Raw genomic sequence first — 17,904 nt, 5'->3', positions numbered from 1 at the left:
CGTTTTCTTTACATTTAATTTACCTTCATTTTATTAATAACCAAAATAAGTCTGTCATGCTCATTAGAAAATCTATTCAGCCTTCCACATGCAGTGAACGCCAGGCTCAACCCTCTATTTCAAGGCGATGGGGTGGAACTGCGCAGTGGTGTTCTTTGTTATCAAATTGTAAATATAAAGTGTCATATCTTTGGCAGGTATTTGTCTGTATTTGATGTTAATGACATACACATATCATTTCTCAATTGTACAATCATTCAGAAAGCTGGACATCCTCCAACACTAGAAAGGCTTTCCACTCAATCAGTCCGGCTTTCAGAACAGCATCCAGACGATCATTGTTATTCGCCCTATCTGTTGTGCATAATGTCACGCAGATCTGCATTTCCCGTCACTATTTATTCAATGGCATACGGGATAAGCGCCCATCGTTATGGGAACGGAATCTCAATGGCGAATGATAATCAGGGCAGCTGGTATTAAACGGAGCCAAGCCCGTGTTGGTCTCACGTAAAGGTGTCACATTCTGCCACCGCATAATCCTCGGGGGTAATGATGCACGCATCTCTCTTCAGCCAAACATTTTCTAGATGTACAAGGGAAATAAAAAGCCAGTGCTTGGGTAATGGCATCCTCATCCTTCCGATGTTAGGAAGTCACTGGAGCAACGCACTTTTAAATCACCTACATTGAAAACTAATTTCTGTAGAACTGCTTTTGTGTGTGTTTAGTTTTGTGGTCCTTCCCCCGCACCTCCGATTAGCACGGTTGGCTACGTACGATGCGAAATAAGTTCAGCATACATACATGCAAGGCGGGAGGGACAGACGAAGGAGCAAAGTACAATACAATGCACCGAGTTGCACTGCTGACAATTTAGCCCCACAGTAGCAATACAGCACCTGTTTCAAGGATTGTAGTCACCCATAAAAGCAGTCGGAGATCAACCATGCTCAAGTAAAGGTGCAGCCCTGCAATTGCTTGCTCGCGTCACTGTTGGACGATGGGCCTTCGCTACACGAAGCAACTCAAGAGCCCTGTAGAGGGGTTTTGGCCCACTCGTCCACGCTCGCCAGGTGTTTCTGGAAGAAGTGGCAGCACCCACGCTTTACCCCAATTGCACACAACATGTCGATCGACTAACTGCTCAAGTAAAGCAATGCTTTAAAAGCATTGATCAATTTAAGAAATGTAAAATTTCGAGTTCATAAGTTCTAATTATTTTTTTGTTCGGTCACATTAAACAAATGATAATAATTGCATCAAATATCATATTTAGCCAAATGTCCGTTTGGCAGTAAATGCTTTTACAATGTGCCCGGTTTGCAGTGTGACGACACGTTTCCCATGCAAAGTCACTTGAAATAACATCCATCAGGGGAATACATTAGTGATCATCTACTCCCGATTCATTAAGAACACACAGGGCTGTGATTTCACAAAACCAGAAAATTATTTAAAAATAATCCGCATCAACATAATAACACCATTTCCATGTGTTAATTTGATTTGGGAGTACAGTAAAATGGGAAATGTGTCTTTTTTACCAAAAAAAACATGCATTCAAGTAGATCTGTATCCAACAGAGGTGAAAATGGTGCATCGTTTATTTTATGATTGAATCTTCAGCTCACGACGCAGGCGGAGAATTGCACGTTTAAGAATCGATGGGTTGTTTTATCAAAAAATGTGTATGCATTGCTTGTAAATGGGATTCACGTGACCCCTGCAGCCACTGAAGACCAGTACATTAACCATGCAATAAATAAATTAATCGAATCACTACCCTGAATCGCGACGATTCATTACATTTCTGATGTGGGGAGTAAATAGTTAAACCCAGGTTGCTTTGTTAGCCTAGAAAAAGCAGCTACCATCATTCGCGGGCATTTGCCCGCAAGCACCGAGGGCACATAGAATTGATAACGATGTGTGAAACAGCACTCTCGCTGTCCAAATTAGCTCGAACTGATTCAACATCTATGTGGCATGTGCGTTCGATGTTCAAACTGACTGATCTGTGGAAGATGAAAGTATAGCAGTGCCTTTTTATGTATTTCTTCTCCTGTGCTTTAACAAAAACACAGGTGCTTTGATTAAAACGGCCATGCTTATTTTTACCAGATCAAAGGCTAATTCTGTTTACTCCAAATATGTCCGTAGATAGATTAATACGTACATACATACATAAGGTGTGAGCTGAGAACAAGGTGGAAACTGTCAGCCATTTTAGTCATGTGTTCAAACATGGGCAGATTTTAACTCTCTCTATCCCCAAAAAGTGCTGCACAAAGACAGTCACTGGTGCCAAGTTTGATCGCGGTTTGAAATTTAAATTCTTGTTAGATATTGCAATGTTGATCTTTTTATCACAAGTAGCCATGCATTGCCCAATTTCCTGAAGGAAGCGTTTACCAGTTGAGAATGTTAGCAAGAAACACATGTACACATGTCTGTAAGAAGACTTTAGTAAAATAATTACTTCTCACGAGTAAACAGTAGTGCTATTATACCACATTCCACCATAATCCAGCAAACTCGAAAAAGACAAAAACGGCTGTCCAGTGACAGTAGTCAGATCAGCATAAAAAAAAATTAACCCGTAAAAACAAAGTTTTTCACTCTAAATCCTTTATATGCGTGGCGGCTAGAGTCCTCTCGTCCTCTGGCTTGAGATGGCTGCCACCTATGGGTCAGATGATTGTCTGCCAGCATTAAGCAATTGGTAATTAAATATTTTAAAAAAATTCCCTAAACAGTGTAAAATTTTGGAAAAATGTTTTCACGAAAATTAATTGTCACGCACAACGAGTCTGTGTGGAAAATGTCAGCTCGATTGGATCACGGGAAGTGTTAAAAAACGACCGAAAGATTTGCACGGTCGTAAGCAAGCAAGCAAGCACGCAAGCACGCAAGCAAGCAAGCAAGCGAACTTAATATAAAGGATTTAAAAACTTTTGCACCTCCGATTATCACGGTTGGCTACGTACGGTGGAAAAAAGTTCAACATACATAAATAAATACAAAAAAGAAAGTCATTATCAAGGCTCAGGTATAAACATCTTAATTTTCAAACTGCTGCCCAAACCGGGTGTTCTGTGGTCTGGGTCAGTGCTTGAAGGCATGCGTAGCCTCATAATTATAGACACATGAACATCCTAGAACTTGAAATTGATTCGGTGCCTACCAGTACTCACTAATTATGCTGGAAAACGAATACATTCTTTAAGATTATGCCATGTTGATAGCGATATTACAGGCCCAAACGTTTCAGCAAATTTTACAGTTTAAGAAGATATTGAGATAAATAAAGAGCCTACAATTAAACTAATCAGCGCTTTCTTCATGCTGATGAGCCCCCTATATGTCACAAAGTTTAAATATGTTATACGCATTGAATTAAATAAGAATAGTCACACCCATTTGTGGCTTGCAGCACAATTGCAATTTTACATAAATCCACCCACAGTCGGCAAACATGGAAGCAGTATTGCTTTTTTTTATCTGGAGTAAAACCTCTTGATTTAGAACCAATAGTGGGAACCTGAAGGAGACCCCGAGACCCCCCCCCCCCAGCCTTACCTCGGCATCGTCAGCAGATCGTGCCTCATTGAAGCTCTCCCACGCCCGGTACAGGCTGAGTGCCGAGGCTCTGTACATCGCTTCTTCTGGCTTCAAAGTCACAGCGCTAACATCAAACACCAGAACAAGAGCATCGCAATGAATATCTCTACAACGGCTCAAATAATAACCCTCCTGAATGCAAAGCCCACTTCTCCAAGCTTGGACTCGTGTATTTGTTCAAGGCGATGCAGAATAACGGGTGCCCTTTGTCACCTGGGTCAATGCCCTTTTATTTAATCTGTGAATGTAAGTGATGCTGTGGTAAGTAATGTGCATCCAGTCTGAACCACCTTTACAAAAAGGATTATATCAAATTCCAGACTTGGGGGGGGGGCTATGTCAAGTATTTTTTTTATATATATAAAAAGTCAAATTGGTCATTTTTCTGGCAACAAAACTGAAAACTTTTTACAAGGAATCATGTCTGCATTAACCATAATACTTGTGGTCAGAATGCAAACAAAAAACACACTTATAATATATGCATTGTCATTGAAACTGATTGGTCCACACCAGAGACAGCTTTCTTTTGAGCCTCGTCTCAAACGGTGCAAGACCAGAGGACGCCAAAAGGCGTACAGCTCAAAGACAATGCACTATCAGAGTAATGAGGGCTCGGGGCGAGCAGCTACATTATGGGACCTCCTTTGCCAGTACCAAAATATGAGAATAGGTTTTCCCCTTTTTTCTGCCAACAAAACAGGTGTTAAAATGTTAAAACACCAAACTGAAACCTTTTACAAGGAATCACGTATGCATTAACCACAATACTTGTGGTCAGAATGCAAACCAAAAACATACTCTGATAATATATGCTTACTATTATGCTTAATATTATCATATTTTGGTACTGGCAAAGGAGGTCCCATGATGTAGCTGCTGACCCGTGCTCTCATTACTCTGATAGTAGCGTTGTCTTTGTGCTGTTCGCCTTTTGGCGTCCTCTGGTCTAACACCGTTTGAGACGAGGCTCGAAAGAAAGCCGTCTCTGGTATGGACCAATCAGATTCAAAGACAATGCATATATTATCAGAGTATGTTTATTGTTTGCATTCTGACCACAAGTATTGTGGTTAATGCAGACATGATTCCTTGTAAAAGGTTTCAGTTTGGTGTTTTAACATCTTAACACCTGTTTTGTTGCCAGAAAAAAGGGGAAAACCTCTTCTCATCACAGTGTGAATTAACTGGCATTCATTCTGCACTGGATTAAAGGATAAATAATGCAATTAGATTTAAAAAATGCATGCACGTGATTAAGTAATTTCCTCGTGCAAAAAACATTTGTATGCGAATGAAACTCACATGGAAACACGGAGGCAAAGCTATCTAACGCAACAATACAAAACCAAGATCGAATCCACTTTTTAAGCAGGACTAATATCCAATACATTCTAGAACGAATGAATCGGACAGGTAGCCTGATCCCTCTCCAGGCTCTGACAACCGTGTGTGGGTCTCTGTGGTATCGCTAGGCACAAGCAAAGTAAACAAAAGCGTCGTGCTCCAAGTAGCTCAAGCGGGATCCGAAATCATGATCAAATATGATTGCATCAGTGGCTCGAATTCAGATCCTAATAAGCATAAAAAAAGCCATTTAACACAATCAGTGAATTAATCTCTCGCACCTATGACGAGCACGTTTGGCTACGTCGAAAATCAACATTCATGCATTCCACATTTCAGTATCATCTGAATCGCTCTTCCCACCTCGAATTACACTTCTTTATCTTTTGTCCACATTTCTCTCTCACCAATCAACATCTCCATCTCTTGCCTATTTTTCTTCTGTCATCTCCACGAGGAGTTTTTTTGTAAGTAAAAAAAAAGAGCATGGGCCAAAACATTATTTCTGCATAGGGCCCCTAAATGTGCCAGCAACCATCATTGTGTGGCCTTATCTATCGCTGGCCAAACAACAAAAACCCATCAGTAAATCTTTCAACATATACTGGGACCACTTGCAAACACATGTTTAAGTGCACAAACAGTATTCTGTGTGTGCCATACAGAGAGGGATTCTGATCTATACAGCAGTGGCCCCCAACAATGTATAAAACAATGACACATTTCAGAGCCCTTTTGGCAACAGATCTCCGAGGTGATGGCTCCCCACAACACGCCTTGTCAATCACGCGCCTTGTTTAACCATACTTCACCACGCTGGTCGGTGCGGATTGGTGAATTTGAGACGCAGGACCGGATTCGTGATCACTCGCCACTGACATTTGCCCGGGGCCACGATTCACTCACTGCCTTCACAGCTCAGCGAGCAAACCACTGCGCCGCTTACTCTAACCCGGTACGCATTCCAACATCTATGCGCCCTGAATGAGGCCCATTGCCCGAAACGCCGTGCACCACTGCCAACGCAGCAGCAGCTGCAGCAGCAGCATTACCAACCAGTGCCACGCATGAAACGGCGATGGCTCAACACCAAACATCACTCCCCTCTGCTTAACACAGCCCGTGAAGCTCAACGAGAGAGATGTGTGAGTTGTAGGTCGGTCTGCCTGTCAAAGCGAGAGGTCATTGCGGCGTCCCTGGCTGAATGATCCTCCTCCACACACAACAACCTCCTCCACTCACCGCGTCGAGATCTCAGGATGGAGACGTCGGTCAGGACGCGTTCCGTGTGCCCTCTCCCCTCGGCAAGAGACCGGAGCCACCCCCACTTGCTCCACACCGCCTCAACGCGCACTCATTCGAGTTGTACAGAACAGGGCTCCCCCTTTCACCTCTTCTGAACCTCCTCTAACCCACCACGCCACCACTCTCCCCGTTGCCCTCCTCCTCGTCCGCTCCACGCTAGCTGCTCACCCACTCAACCACCCCATGCTGGGCAATTCGAACACGGGCGGACCACGGTACAACACAGGCCTGTTACCACCTCCACCACCTCCTCCTTCCTCCTCCTCCTCTTCGTCTTATCTTGCCCGTCTGTCTGCCGACAGATATGCTGGGTGCTTGCGCACGCAGAGCGTGGACTGTAGCGTGTGGGACTGCGAACGGCACTCGGTTCGCAACGTGAACCACCACTTCCCACCACCGCCACCACCCCCCCACGGAACGTCGTGGGATCGCTCCGCCTCTTATGCATTGGGTGTCGACATTCGGTCCCCTCCCACGCCGACAACGCAACGCGGATATCGGCCTCCTCTGACGGTGCCCGGGCCCACGTGAGTCCGTGGGGACGAGGCTCCAGTGGGAGGCTACGCGCCCCCTGCTGCATGACATTGGGCGGTGCAATGCAACTTTTTTGTTGTTTTTGATTAAAAGCTTTCGTGACTGCAGGGATTCATATTCTTGGTTCTTTCGGTAAAGTGACATAGAAGGGAAATAATAAATAAAAAAATATATAAAGCAATAAAATTATAAAAATATAAAACGATAAAATAATAAAAATATAAAACGATAAAATAATAAAAATATAAAACGATTAAATAATAAAAATATAAACAATAAAATAATAATATAAAACAATAAAATAATAACAATATAAAACAGTAAAAGAATAAAAATATCAAACAATAAAATTCTCACGACGTTTCGACTGCAACACAAGCAATCATCATCAGGTGTGAAATCCACAGCAAGAACATTTTCTTGCTGTAGATTTTCTTGCTGTGGATTTCACACCTGATGATGATTGCTTGTGTTGCAGTCGAAACGTCGTGACTATTTGTATTGTTTTATATTTATATTATTTCCCTTCTACGTGACTTTACCGAAAGAACCAAGAATATATTTGTTGTTGTTGTTGAGGTTAAATGGCCCCACGACTTCACTTTAAAACGGCCCGTGGACATGTGCATGAGGGCCTGCCACTGAGAGTTTTCCCACCTTCAAATGTTACAGCAACAATAAGCAGGGCCTGTCATGGGAAGAGGCATTTCTCACAATAATGTACTGGAAGAGGCGAGAAGAATATTTAAAATGCGTAATCTTGTATTATGCAACTGACAAAACTCGGGACTTTTAATGTGCCGGGAATAATTCGATTTCCTAGGACAGCCACATCAAAAAGAGGATTTCAAACCTGCTATGGGACCGTTCATAAATGACGTCACGCGATTTTGGACGATTTTTGACCCCCCCCCCCCTCGTCACACGGCGTCACAAAAAGTCAGACCCCTCCTCAAATATGACGTCACAAAGCTCTAACCCCCCCCCCAAACCATATTTCCATTTTGAAATTAAAACATGCTTCAAATCGCTTTAAACTATTGTCATTGTATTGCGTATTTAATGTGGCGCTGCACTCTGATGTTGTAGGAGTGTTGTTATAACAATTAGTGTTGTTATAGCAATTATATATTTATTTAAAGTTGCGCATTTTGATGTGATTTCACATTTCTCAAACCCCCCCTCGTCACACATCGTCACAAATGTCTGACCCCCCCCCCCCAGGTGCGTGACGTCATTTATGGACGGCCCCTATACATGGTGAGTCAGAATGAAATTCTACACTGCGTTTCAGTGGTATGATTTCCCCCCAAATATCGAATTTATGGTTAACTTGATTTTTTTTAAGTGGTGTTTCCATGATTGTCTGATGTTTTTTTTATAATTAGACGTGTGAGACCTTGAGTTAAGTTGTCTGCTGTTTGACCAACCATGGTGTACCCATTTATATTGCTGGTCACGTATTATAAAGATTTGTGTCGATCTAGTACCCATATAGAAACTTGCCGATAGCCATCTGGCAGTTTACCAGCATTGATTTATGCAATCGGACTCTGCTGATGAGACAATGAACGGTGAAACTAGTCCACCCTTTGCTTACGTTTAACCAATGCTGCTGCAAAAAAAATCCCTCCTCCCAAATGCTTGTGAGGCCAATGAGATATATTTATTTCGTATGATATATGATTTTTGAACAGAGTTAGATTTATACAACACAATTCATTCTGTACTGTAAGCTGTACGGTCTGCATCTAAATGCAAATGCTTCCTGCAACAGAAACACATATTCGCTGGTGCAAATGCAGGCAGTGAGTAATCTACTCGATATCTTTTTTAACATTCTGGGGCATTGGAAGCATCCGGATATAATTCAGGAGAGGTACAATGGGCATCGAAGACCCGGCAGAACTTCCGCTCCAAAACGGCTGAGAGTTAAATATGCTCTCCTGACATAACCCATTATAAACACTCAGACAAGTGCTAGGACGCCTTGGGAATTTCAAAGCAGCTGTAATGGAATTTGGGCTGCAATTTGGAACATATAATTGAGTGCATGATGCAGTCAAATACTTTCATCAGATGGAAAGTGATGCTTGAAAAATGCACACGCATATTTCACATTTGCTAGCTGGCTACACACTCAAATAGATGACTACTTATGAAAAAATTCTCATTTTTATTATCAGCTCCGATAATTAAAGTAATTATACATCGTAGTGGTTTAAGCATGCTCTTAGTATGATGTACATTTGGGGTGTATTTGAAACTCCAAATTCTCCAGAATGCCGTTGCAAGACTTCTCACCGACACATTCAAATTAGATAAAATCACCCCAATCCTCAAATCCCTCCGGTGGCTTCCAGTTCAATCCCGATCAACCACATGGATAACCTCACAATTAAAAGAATCCTCCACGGACTCACTCTGCTCTCGTCATCTGACTTTTCCTACTACACACTCAATCAAACTCCACTCAATGGCCTTTATTTACATGCTATGAAGAAGGGGCATTGCCATAATTGTCGTCCGTTATATATGTTTTCTTTAAAGGAAGTGTTATTTAGTAACGTGTTGTGTTTTATGATATCAACTCCATGGGAGGTGACTCCTTCTTCACTGCTGCCCCAGAGGATTAGGAAATGCCACACTTCAGCAATCAGTCCAAGCTCAAGGCATATAACTGATCCCCACTTTTAAAGTGACTTATGCTCCAGCAAAATGTATTATCTAACATTATTTAAGGTTTGTGTAATATTTTCGATTTCTCATAGGACACAATTGATTTTTGCCCTGATTTCCATTTGCCTCATTGCTGTACTTAATTTTAGTTTTGTTGTCATTTTGGTGAACGACGTCACTCTTGTAAAACAGCCTACCCTTGTCTCAATGCGTTCTTACCGGGTGAAACAACATTTACTTGAAAACTTGAATTTCTTATGTTACAAATATGAACAGCCTACCTTTTGTCGGAAGGATGTACAAGTCCCACTTTTTGCACAGTGACGTGACAAGTGGCATTTAGATGCTCTATAAATTCAGATTGCAATGGTAATACGTAAAGTCCATGTTGTAGCTTGTGAATTTTACATGAAGTTCTTTCAGGTTTGCCTCTGTGCAGTAATCTGTATCCACTGAATTAAACACATTCATTTAAATGTACATTTAAACAGTAATTAAAAGGCTCATCCTCATTCCATTTTTACATTTTAAACAGAGGAAAACATATAGTATTGCATGCCATTTGTATATTATACTTAGCTTGACATCACCTCTGTGTAATTATATTTGCCAATGTGAACTTGTTATCTGTTGATGTCAGAATGAATTAATATTTACTTCTGAAATACATTTCCAATTTGCACTCACGAGGAAGATTACAGTCAACAGAAGTACGTGTGCGTGGTGCTAAGTTAATAGCTAGACGCAATGAAAATATGACACGAGATTATCCCTATGTGTATAGCTATTGGTCCATACTGGAGAAGAATTCGAAAATCAAACTCACATATAAAACGAATAAAACATTAAAATACTGCACGCCGTTGCTTTGCACGAAGCTACAAATTTAGTTGAAATTGTGTTTTGTGCTCTGTGCTGTTTATGTGTTTGCAAGCTTGCATTGTTTGTGAAGGACAGTGGTGTATCACGCTCGTATTGATTTTTATTGTTTGAGACATGATTCAAACACAATGTTCACGCCGCGTGTCTGCTTGGAAAAATAATGATTGCAGTGAACTGTCGCCCGGTTTATACATTAGAAGGGCACTACAAATAATGTGCAGTATGACCAAATCATCTGGAATGCGCCCAATCTTGTCAGATCTCGGATGTCACGCAGGAAGAGCCTGGACATTGGTTTGTTTGAACGGGCGATTGTCATACCACACAGGTGTTATAGGCCGTCGGGTGTGTTATTGTGTGCAAAGGACAATGCAGAAGAATACATTGTTGTCTATAATTCGATGCTCCCTAGTCTATGCTACCCACCTTTACCAACCTGCATGGACGAACATGGTGAAGTATGGTCAATTAGCCCCTAATGACCCACATGACATGGGGAGGCCCTCATCCAGCAGGGGATTGACAAAACGACTGTTGTGTACACAGACACAGTTGTGAGACTGAGCAGGATATGAAAGATCTTAAAACCTATACTAGACTTGGCTCGCAATGGATAACTATTTAAAACAGTGTTCTTCACTAATTTTCAGAGGGGGGGACACTTTCGCCGATAAGGCATTGGTGTGAGGGCCACCACACATTTGAAACGATTGGGGGTTGGCAGCACGATGGGGGTGTTTTCACATTTGTGTATTGTCAAGGGCCGCATGAAAGACCGCCATCGGCCGCCAATGGCCCACAGACCTTGCAATGAGGAACAATGGTTTTAAAACAACGTTTACCGCCCCAAATAGGGCCCTATAATGTATTACAAAAGAAAACATTCATGCCGCTAGAAAGCACTGGTAATGGATTCTGTCTCCGAGTGTGATTGCTCTCACTGATGACAATGCAGATATCCCAGACATACTTGTTCTGCTTGATTCACCCGTCTTTTAATAGAAGGCTGCATTAGTCACGAATATAACACGAACACCGCGACATAGTGTATGAAATCCGTTGCGGAGGCACGACTACACTCGAGGCTAAATTACAAAATGCCCCGTGTGTGGCTCATCACATGGCTGCTTGTCACTGGAAAATGAAGCAAATTGTTCTTCCAGACAGCGGCAACCAGGGCGAGTGAGTAAGCATATCAACATCATCAGCCATGGTCAATCCACTGCTGGATGAAGGCATCATCAAGCCGATGCCATCTCTGCGATGTCACTTAGCACCTGCACGCGAACAGATTTCATCACTCCATCTCTTTGGTGGACGGCATCCCTGCCCGTGACATTTCCTGCCCAAGCCCACTTATCTTCTTGGTTCTTTCGGTAAAGTCATGTAGAAGGGAAATAATAAAATAATAAAAGTAAAACATAATAAAATACAATATTATGAAATAATAACATAATAAAAGTAAAACATAATAAAATACAATATAATGTTTTATTTTTATTATTTTATTATTTCCCTTCTACGTGACTTTACCGAGATAACCAAGAAGATGAATCCCAGCAGTCACGAAAGCTTTAAATCGAAATCAAGCCCACTTAGTTTCACAATCGGTTTTAATTATTAAATCTACATGCATTCTATAATATAGCGTTCCTCTATTTAATATCTTAATACTTGTTATGATCATACAAATGCGTACTCATTTGCAGCAGATCTGAATAAATGTTGGGAGCCAGCTACATATGGGAGCTGCCCTCTTGCTGTCACGCCATTCGTCCAAGCCTCCCCATGCCGAGTTGGCCATCGGGGTTTGTTTAGCCACATTTCACCAAGCCGGTGATCGCGGATTGATGAAGAGGTAGCCCCAGAACTGGCACGGATGTCACTCGCCACTGATATTACCGGAAAGAAATCTAACTCAGGTAGTCGGGTCTGTTAGCGCAGTGAGCTAACCAGTACGCCAATCGATTCACTGCATTCATACGGAGCTGGTCGATCGCAGCCTTCGTCTCTTCCTCTTTCGGCCCTGGTGCGCGCCTTTCCTTTTTCGGCTCCGCCCCTTATTATTTAGGCTCCGCCTATTTTTGTATTTGCCTGCCCCTTCATCTCGGACACGGGGTTAGGCTGGTGTGGGTATAATGGTTTGGGTTGTGGTGTGGGTAGTGGTGGGGGTTGTGGAAGGGGGGTGTGGGGAGGGAGTGCGTTCAACAGCGGTAGTGGTGGGCCGAGTCAGGAGGTAGTGATGGGGCAGCTTCATCACGACCACCAAAACGTTATATGACAAATATCATAACAATAGATAAATTATAATACTGCAATATGTTTAGTCAGGAAAACGCCATACAACTACTCAGCACTCTTTGACGTGGGCCCAACTTGGTACGTTTAGTCACAATTAAACCCTTAAGTGTTCATGCGTCGAAACATCTAATATTACATTTTCAAAACCATTTGACTACCCTTACACAAGTGTCACACACCACAGCCTTTATTTATTTTATATGAATACATTCTGTCCATGGAAAAAAGTCGTCACCAATTGGCACGGTGTACCAGAGCCACCACGTCTTGTAATATTCCCGTTCATAATCAACGATTTTTGGGTTTAGATCGCGTTATTTATAAATGTGTCGTAACCCTCCACCACCCGACACGGCCAATCAGTAAAAAAAGTGTCACGTTGACAAAAGACAAATAGTTCACTGCTTTAGCCCACCGGTGTGTTGAAGCGTGAAACCACAACATTTACAATTTGAGTACGACGTTTCGCTGGTAATTGCATCCAGCATCATCGGGCAATTCGCCAGAATGGTGAGGCTCTGCTGTGTCTCCCGTTCTTATATAGAGCAGCAGCAGGGTGACGTCATCATTAACTCATTAATTCATCAGGTGCAAAGATTTGAGGGGGGGGGTTATTGTAATTATATACTTGATTAGTAATAAGGCTATTGTTACGATGCGAGTTGTAGATTAGTAATCATTTGGAATGTGTTCTAATGTGTTCTATTAAATAAGATGCATTACAATTCCTTATAAGGGAAACAAGCACTAACTGATTATTAATGTAGCATAATCACAATAGAACACATTCCAAATGATTACTAATCTACAACTCGCATCGTAACAATAGCCTTATTACTAATCAAGTATATAATTACAATAACCCCCCCCCTCAAATCTTTGCACCTGATGAATTAATGAGTTAATGATGACGTCACCCTGCTGCTGCTCTATATAAGAACGGGAGACACAGCAGAGCCTCACCATTCTGGCGAATTGCCCGATGATGCTGGATGCAATTACCAGCGAAACGTCGTACTCAAATTGTAAATGTTGTGGTTTCACGCTTCAACACACCGGTGGGCTAAAGCAGTGAACTATTTGTCTTTTGTCAACGTGACACTTTTTTTTACTGATTGGCCGTGTCGGGTGGTGGAGGGTTACGACACATTTATAAATAACGCGATCTAAACCCAAAAATCGTTGATTATGAACAATATTGGTCGCGAAAGCCTACGTGTTAAACTGAATATTCCCGTTGCATGCCGGCTTGATTTTGAGCTTTGCTTGCACGCTGTGTGCTGAATGCAGCGCCAGCAGAGCGATCCATCAACACTCGTCAAGTGCAGACAGTTGTCACTTACCTTGACCTATAACCTTAGCAGAGTTATCTTAATTATAGCGCCACACTCGGGAGGCGGTCGAGCAACGGTCTTCTTTTCTTTATCATCCCCCTGTGACAGGCACGTTTCCGTGCATAAGACCACCTCTGTAAATCATCAATTGACGGAAAATTGCTTTTCAAATGTTTAAAGTGAACGGTGATAATGTGTTGGGAGCAGATAATGTGACGAAGTGTCGGTAAGAGTTGATATATATTTAATACCGGCAATTCGTTACTTTCGGGAAAAATGGGTCAATGCTGAAGCGAACCTCACAGAGCTATCGCTGATGAATAGCAACACGTGTCAACTAGATCGTGCCCCTACGTAATGTTACAATTATGTGAATTATTGTCTGTCCGCATGCACTCCTCGTGCAAGGTCTGCTGTTACACAACACGCATCTGCCATGCTTCACAGAAAACGGGAGAGCCTGCTCTGCCTTGCCTGCAGTGTTTACAGTTTGACGTGGTGGAGGTGGCTGGGTGGTTCTGGGTGCTAACACCACGTTCGAGATTTCAGCTGGCACGGTTGAAATCCCGGGATCCAATCTGAGCAGTCACACATTGTTAAAATGTCTTCTCTGGCATCGTGAGTTTTATAACAGGTCTGAAATAGAAAATAAGTTTGATATGAAACAAACACTCATGACATGGAATATAGAAGCTGTGGATGTGTGGATAAAGTGACTTCGGAAATAGTAATGTTATGTCAACTTCCAGGACCATTCATTGAGACAATGTCGTGCACTGCTTGCTGTGAGGGCTCCAAATGCAAATTTCGTCTCATCGCACGACATGGATATCACAATTGGAACATTATTTGGGCATGTCTGCCAGATGAATGACCTGGCTCGAGCACAACTGGTCCTCCAGCTCACTATTCAGATGTACCACGGGCTCAGGTAGGAACGAACCTGGAGGAGAACCCCTGATCGTCGTATCCACCACCACCTACCCGGCTGTGGTAGCTCTGGTTTCGAGCTCCAGATCACATGTGGCGCCGCTGCTCGTAGCTGGCTTTTGTGGAGGTCGCGATGACCCACCGCCGGTCACATGCATTAGCAGTAGGAGTACAAAGGTAATTTGGAGAAAAGAGAAAAAGATTGCCCAGCCAGGTGCTTAACGAGAAAAGGAAAGTAAGCGGAGTTCGTCTTTAACCGAGATTTGCCATTTTTTTCCAATGAAGTAGATTTTTTGTGGTTTAGCAGTATAGGTGTTTTCAGGTTGTACAACATTTTGAGCTGCCTGATGTCCGACGTTTCGCTCCACGTGCTGGAAGCTTGTTCAGAAAGAAGTCACTTGCCGAGGAAGCTCGAAGTAACACGGAGTAAAACGTTGGACATCAATGCCGCGTAGGCAGTACAAGCCAACAAGCGCATCACGTGGCTAGACGTGCAATTTTTCCTGCACAACAATATATGGATGAAAAAAGAAAAACTCTACTGCTGTATTATGGGCATATTTTTTATACAGAGGATGTTGACATTTCTCTAAATGCGTCTTTGTCTTACAGCGTCACTAAAATTTCACAATCACCAAAAACGAAATGTGTAGTTTATGTTCAGCACACAATCATTTATTTGCACTGTGTATAATCATTAGGGTATGATCGTACATGCAGAGAATTCAACTAAATTCCGTACACAAGCATAATAAAATGTAAATTTCAATATCAATATATTTCACATGTGTAAAACATATGTATACTGTATTCACAATTCCCCATTTGTAATAAAATGTTGTATACCCCCCATGCAATACTTCAAAAGAAACCGAGGCACATGAATGTAAGTAAAGCTAACTTTCATTATTCTGGTTAATATGTAATTTTATCTCTGAACTTATTGAACGCAACGATCGGAGCAAATATGGCTTGTTGGTTTGTTGTGAGTAAACGTTGGCCTGCAAATGTCAGCAAAAATGTTTTGCAGTCCCTTCTCTGACTAAGGGTTGGAATCATGAAAGTCGCATTCCATACAACGCAATTTGTATTTACGTATAAAGTACCCCACTCTGACAGCATCTCGAGGAAATGCAACGGAACGAGAAAGATGTACATCAAGACGATCAAAAGAAGAGGGTTTTCATCGTCAGAGACCGGCAGTGAAAAGTAGAAGGCCACGAAGCAGAGGGAAAGGGCAGAAGAGTCCGGTAAATAGTGGTGCTTCTATTTAAAGCTTTCGTGACTGCAGGGATTCATCTTCTTCTAATATTTTATTACTTCCCTTCTACGTGACTTTACCGAAAGAACCAAGAAGATAGTGGTGCTTCGTTACGGAATGTGCAGAGGCCGATATCCTTTTGTGCACGTGTTCGTGTGTTCTTTGAAAATGTTGGTTTTCCGACCTGTACTATTTTTTATGTTGGTGGGTTTTTGTTGTTATTGTCATTTACAGATTTGGTTATCATACAGTGAATATGAGGTATTGACATTGGTGGTGAGGAGCAATTATTTTCCCATATAGACACAAATAAGTTGGGGAAAGTTTAAATGTAGAGGTCCAGTGTTGGGGCAGCGACCTTGCTCATTGGCCATACTGACACCACACACCCACCCCACCTCCACTTAAAAACAAGTATCCGGCATGAAAACCTCGCCGAACGCGGGGGTTTAAGTTCCTGGAAAATGCTGTGTTGTGCAAAACCGCGTTTGACAGATGAACCTTATGGCGGTACCCCGGAGTCCCATAGTGCCCCGGCTCTCGCATAATATCCGTGATGCAGTCATTTTTAGTCTGTTGATGGTTGGCGATGAGGCAATCGACTCATCTCGACGAGCTGTACCCGATGCACCATTCCAAGTAAAATGTTTCGATAACGGATTTTTTTAATGCTGTTTGGCGTTTCGACATCGCAGAGTAGCAATGAATTCGGATTGGTACCCCAGTCGTGGAGTTAAGTACACCCCTGAAAAAAATAGTGTCCCAGAAATACAATATATAATTGCCTCGGACATTTTGTATTATTTGGAACCCCCGGGTACCGCCATGAGGATCAAATAATGGACCTTATGGGGAAACAATATGGTTGCATTCCTCGGTCCGAAATTATCAGGCCCCCTCCCTTTTTGTTTCACTAATTCTACATGATTTCCGCCTTTGTTGTACTAAACGATACTAAGTCGGTCTCCAATTATTGTGCATGCATGTCTAAACTCTTTACTTTTAATTGAATCTCAACACAAAACCCCTGACACTGATTTGCCAGCCAGACGCTCGCCCCGAACACTGTCACGTCAACGTAAATTATATTTATTCACCACCTTATAGGCGTCCGTATGACTGGCGTCCTCAACGAGCGGATGGCTAGATGCGTGTTGAAAAGAATGTCTGTGTGTCCCGCGCGTGACGTCACTCCACGTCGACCAGCCCCCTAATTAATAATCATGAGCGGGTGACGTCACTCCGCCTGGAGAACCACCCCTCTCATTAATAATCATGAGCAAGTGACGCCACTCCACATCGAACAGCCCCCCTCAATAATAATCATGAGCAGGTGACGTCCTTGACTTAAAGCTTTCGTGACTGCAGGAATTCATATTCTTTGGGTCTTTCGGTAAAGTCACGTAGATAGGTTCAAAGAAAATAACAAAAACTACGACGTTTCGATCGCAACACAAGCGGTCGTCATCAGGAAAAGGGGCGACTGCTTGTGTTGCGATCGAAACGTCGTAGATTTTGTTATTTTCTTTGAACCTATCTATGTAACTTTACCGAAAGACCCAAAGAATATAGGTAGCGTCCTCCAAATGGACACCCCCCCCCCCCCCATTAATAATAGTTAGCGGGTGACGTCACACCACATGGGGGGGCGAGGCGCCTGCCCCCCCCCCTCCTCGGCGTCAACTTGTAACCCTCACTACAAAGGCA

The 17,904-nt window shown here is 42.6% G+C and overlaps 1 protein-coding gene across 2 annotated transcripts in view; it reads right to left on the bottom strand.

Moving 5' to 3' along the window:
- LYST (lysosomal trafficking regulator) overlaps positions 1-6,727 on the bottom strand; it is a 138,296-nt gene extending 131,569 nt beyond the window's left edge. For both annotated transcript variants that reach the window (XM_078596535.1, XM_078596536.1), the window contains exons 1-2: positions 6,214-6,727; positions 3,583-3,688 (exon numbers count right to left, since the gene is read on the bottom strand). In XM_078596535.1, coding sequence (XP_078452661.1) covers positions 3,583-3,660 — 78 coding nt within the window. In that variant the 5' untranslated portion in view covers positions 3,661-3,688; positions 6,214-6,727. The remainder of the gene's footprint in view (positions 1-3,582; positions 3,689-6,213) is intronic.
- Between the last annotated feature and the right edge of the window lie 11,177 nt (positions 6,728-17,904).

This window comes from Lampetra planeri, chromosome 7 (assembly GCF_965212315.1).
Source record: "Lampetra planeri chromosome 7, kcLamPlan1.2.h2, whole genome shotgun sequence".
Lineage (NCBI taxonomy): Eukaryota > Metazoa > Chordata > Hyperoartia > Petromyzontiformes > Petromyzontidae > Lampetra > Lampetra planeri.
This window is presented reverse-complemented; position numbering and strand designations above follow the sequence as displayed.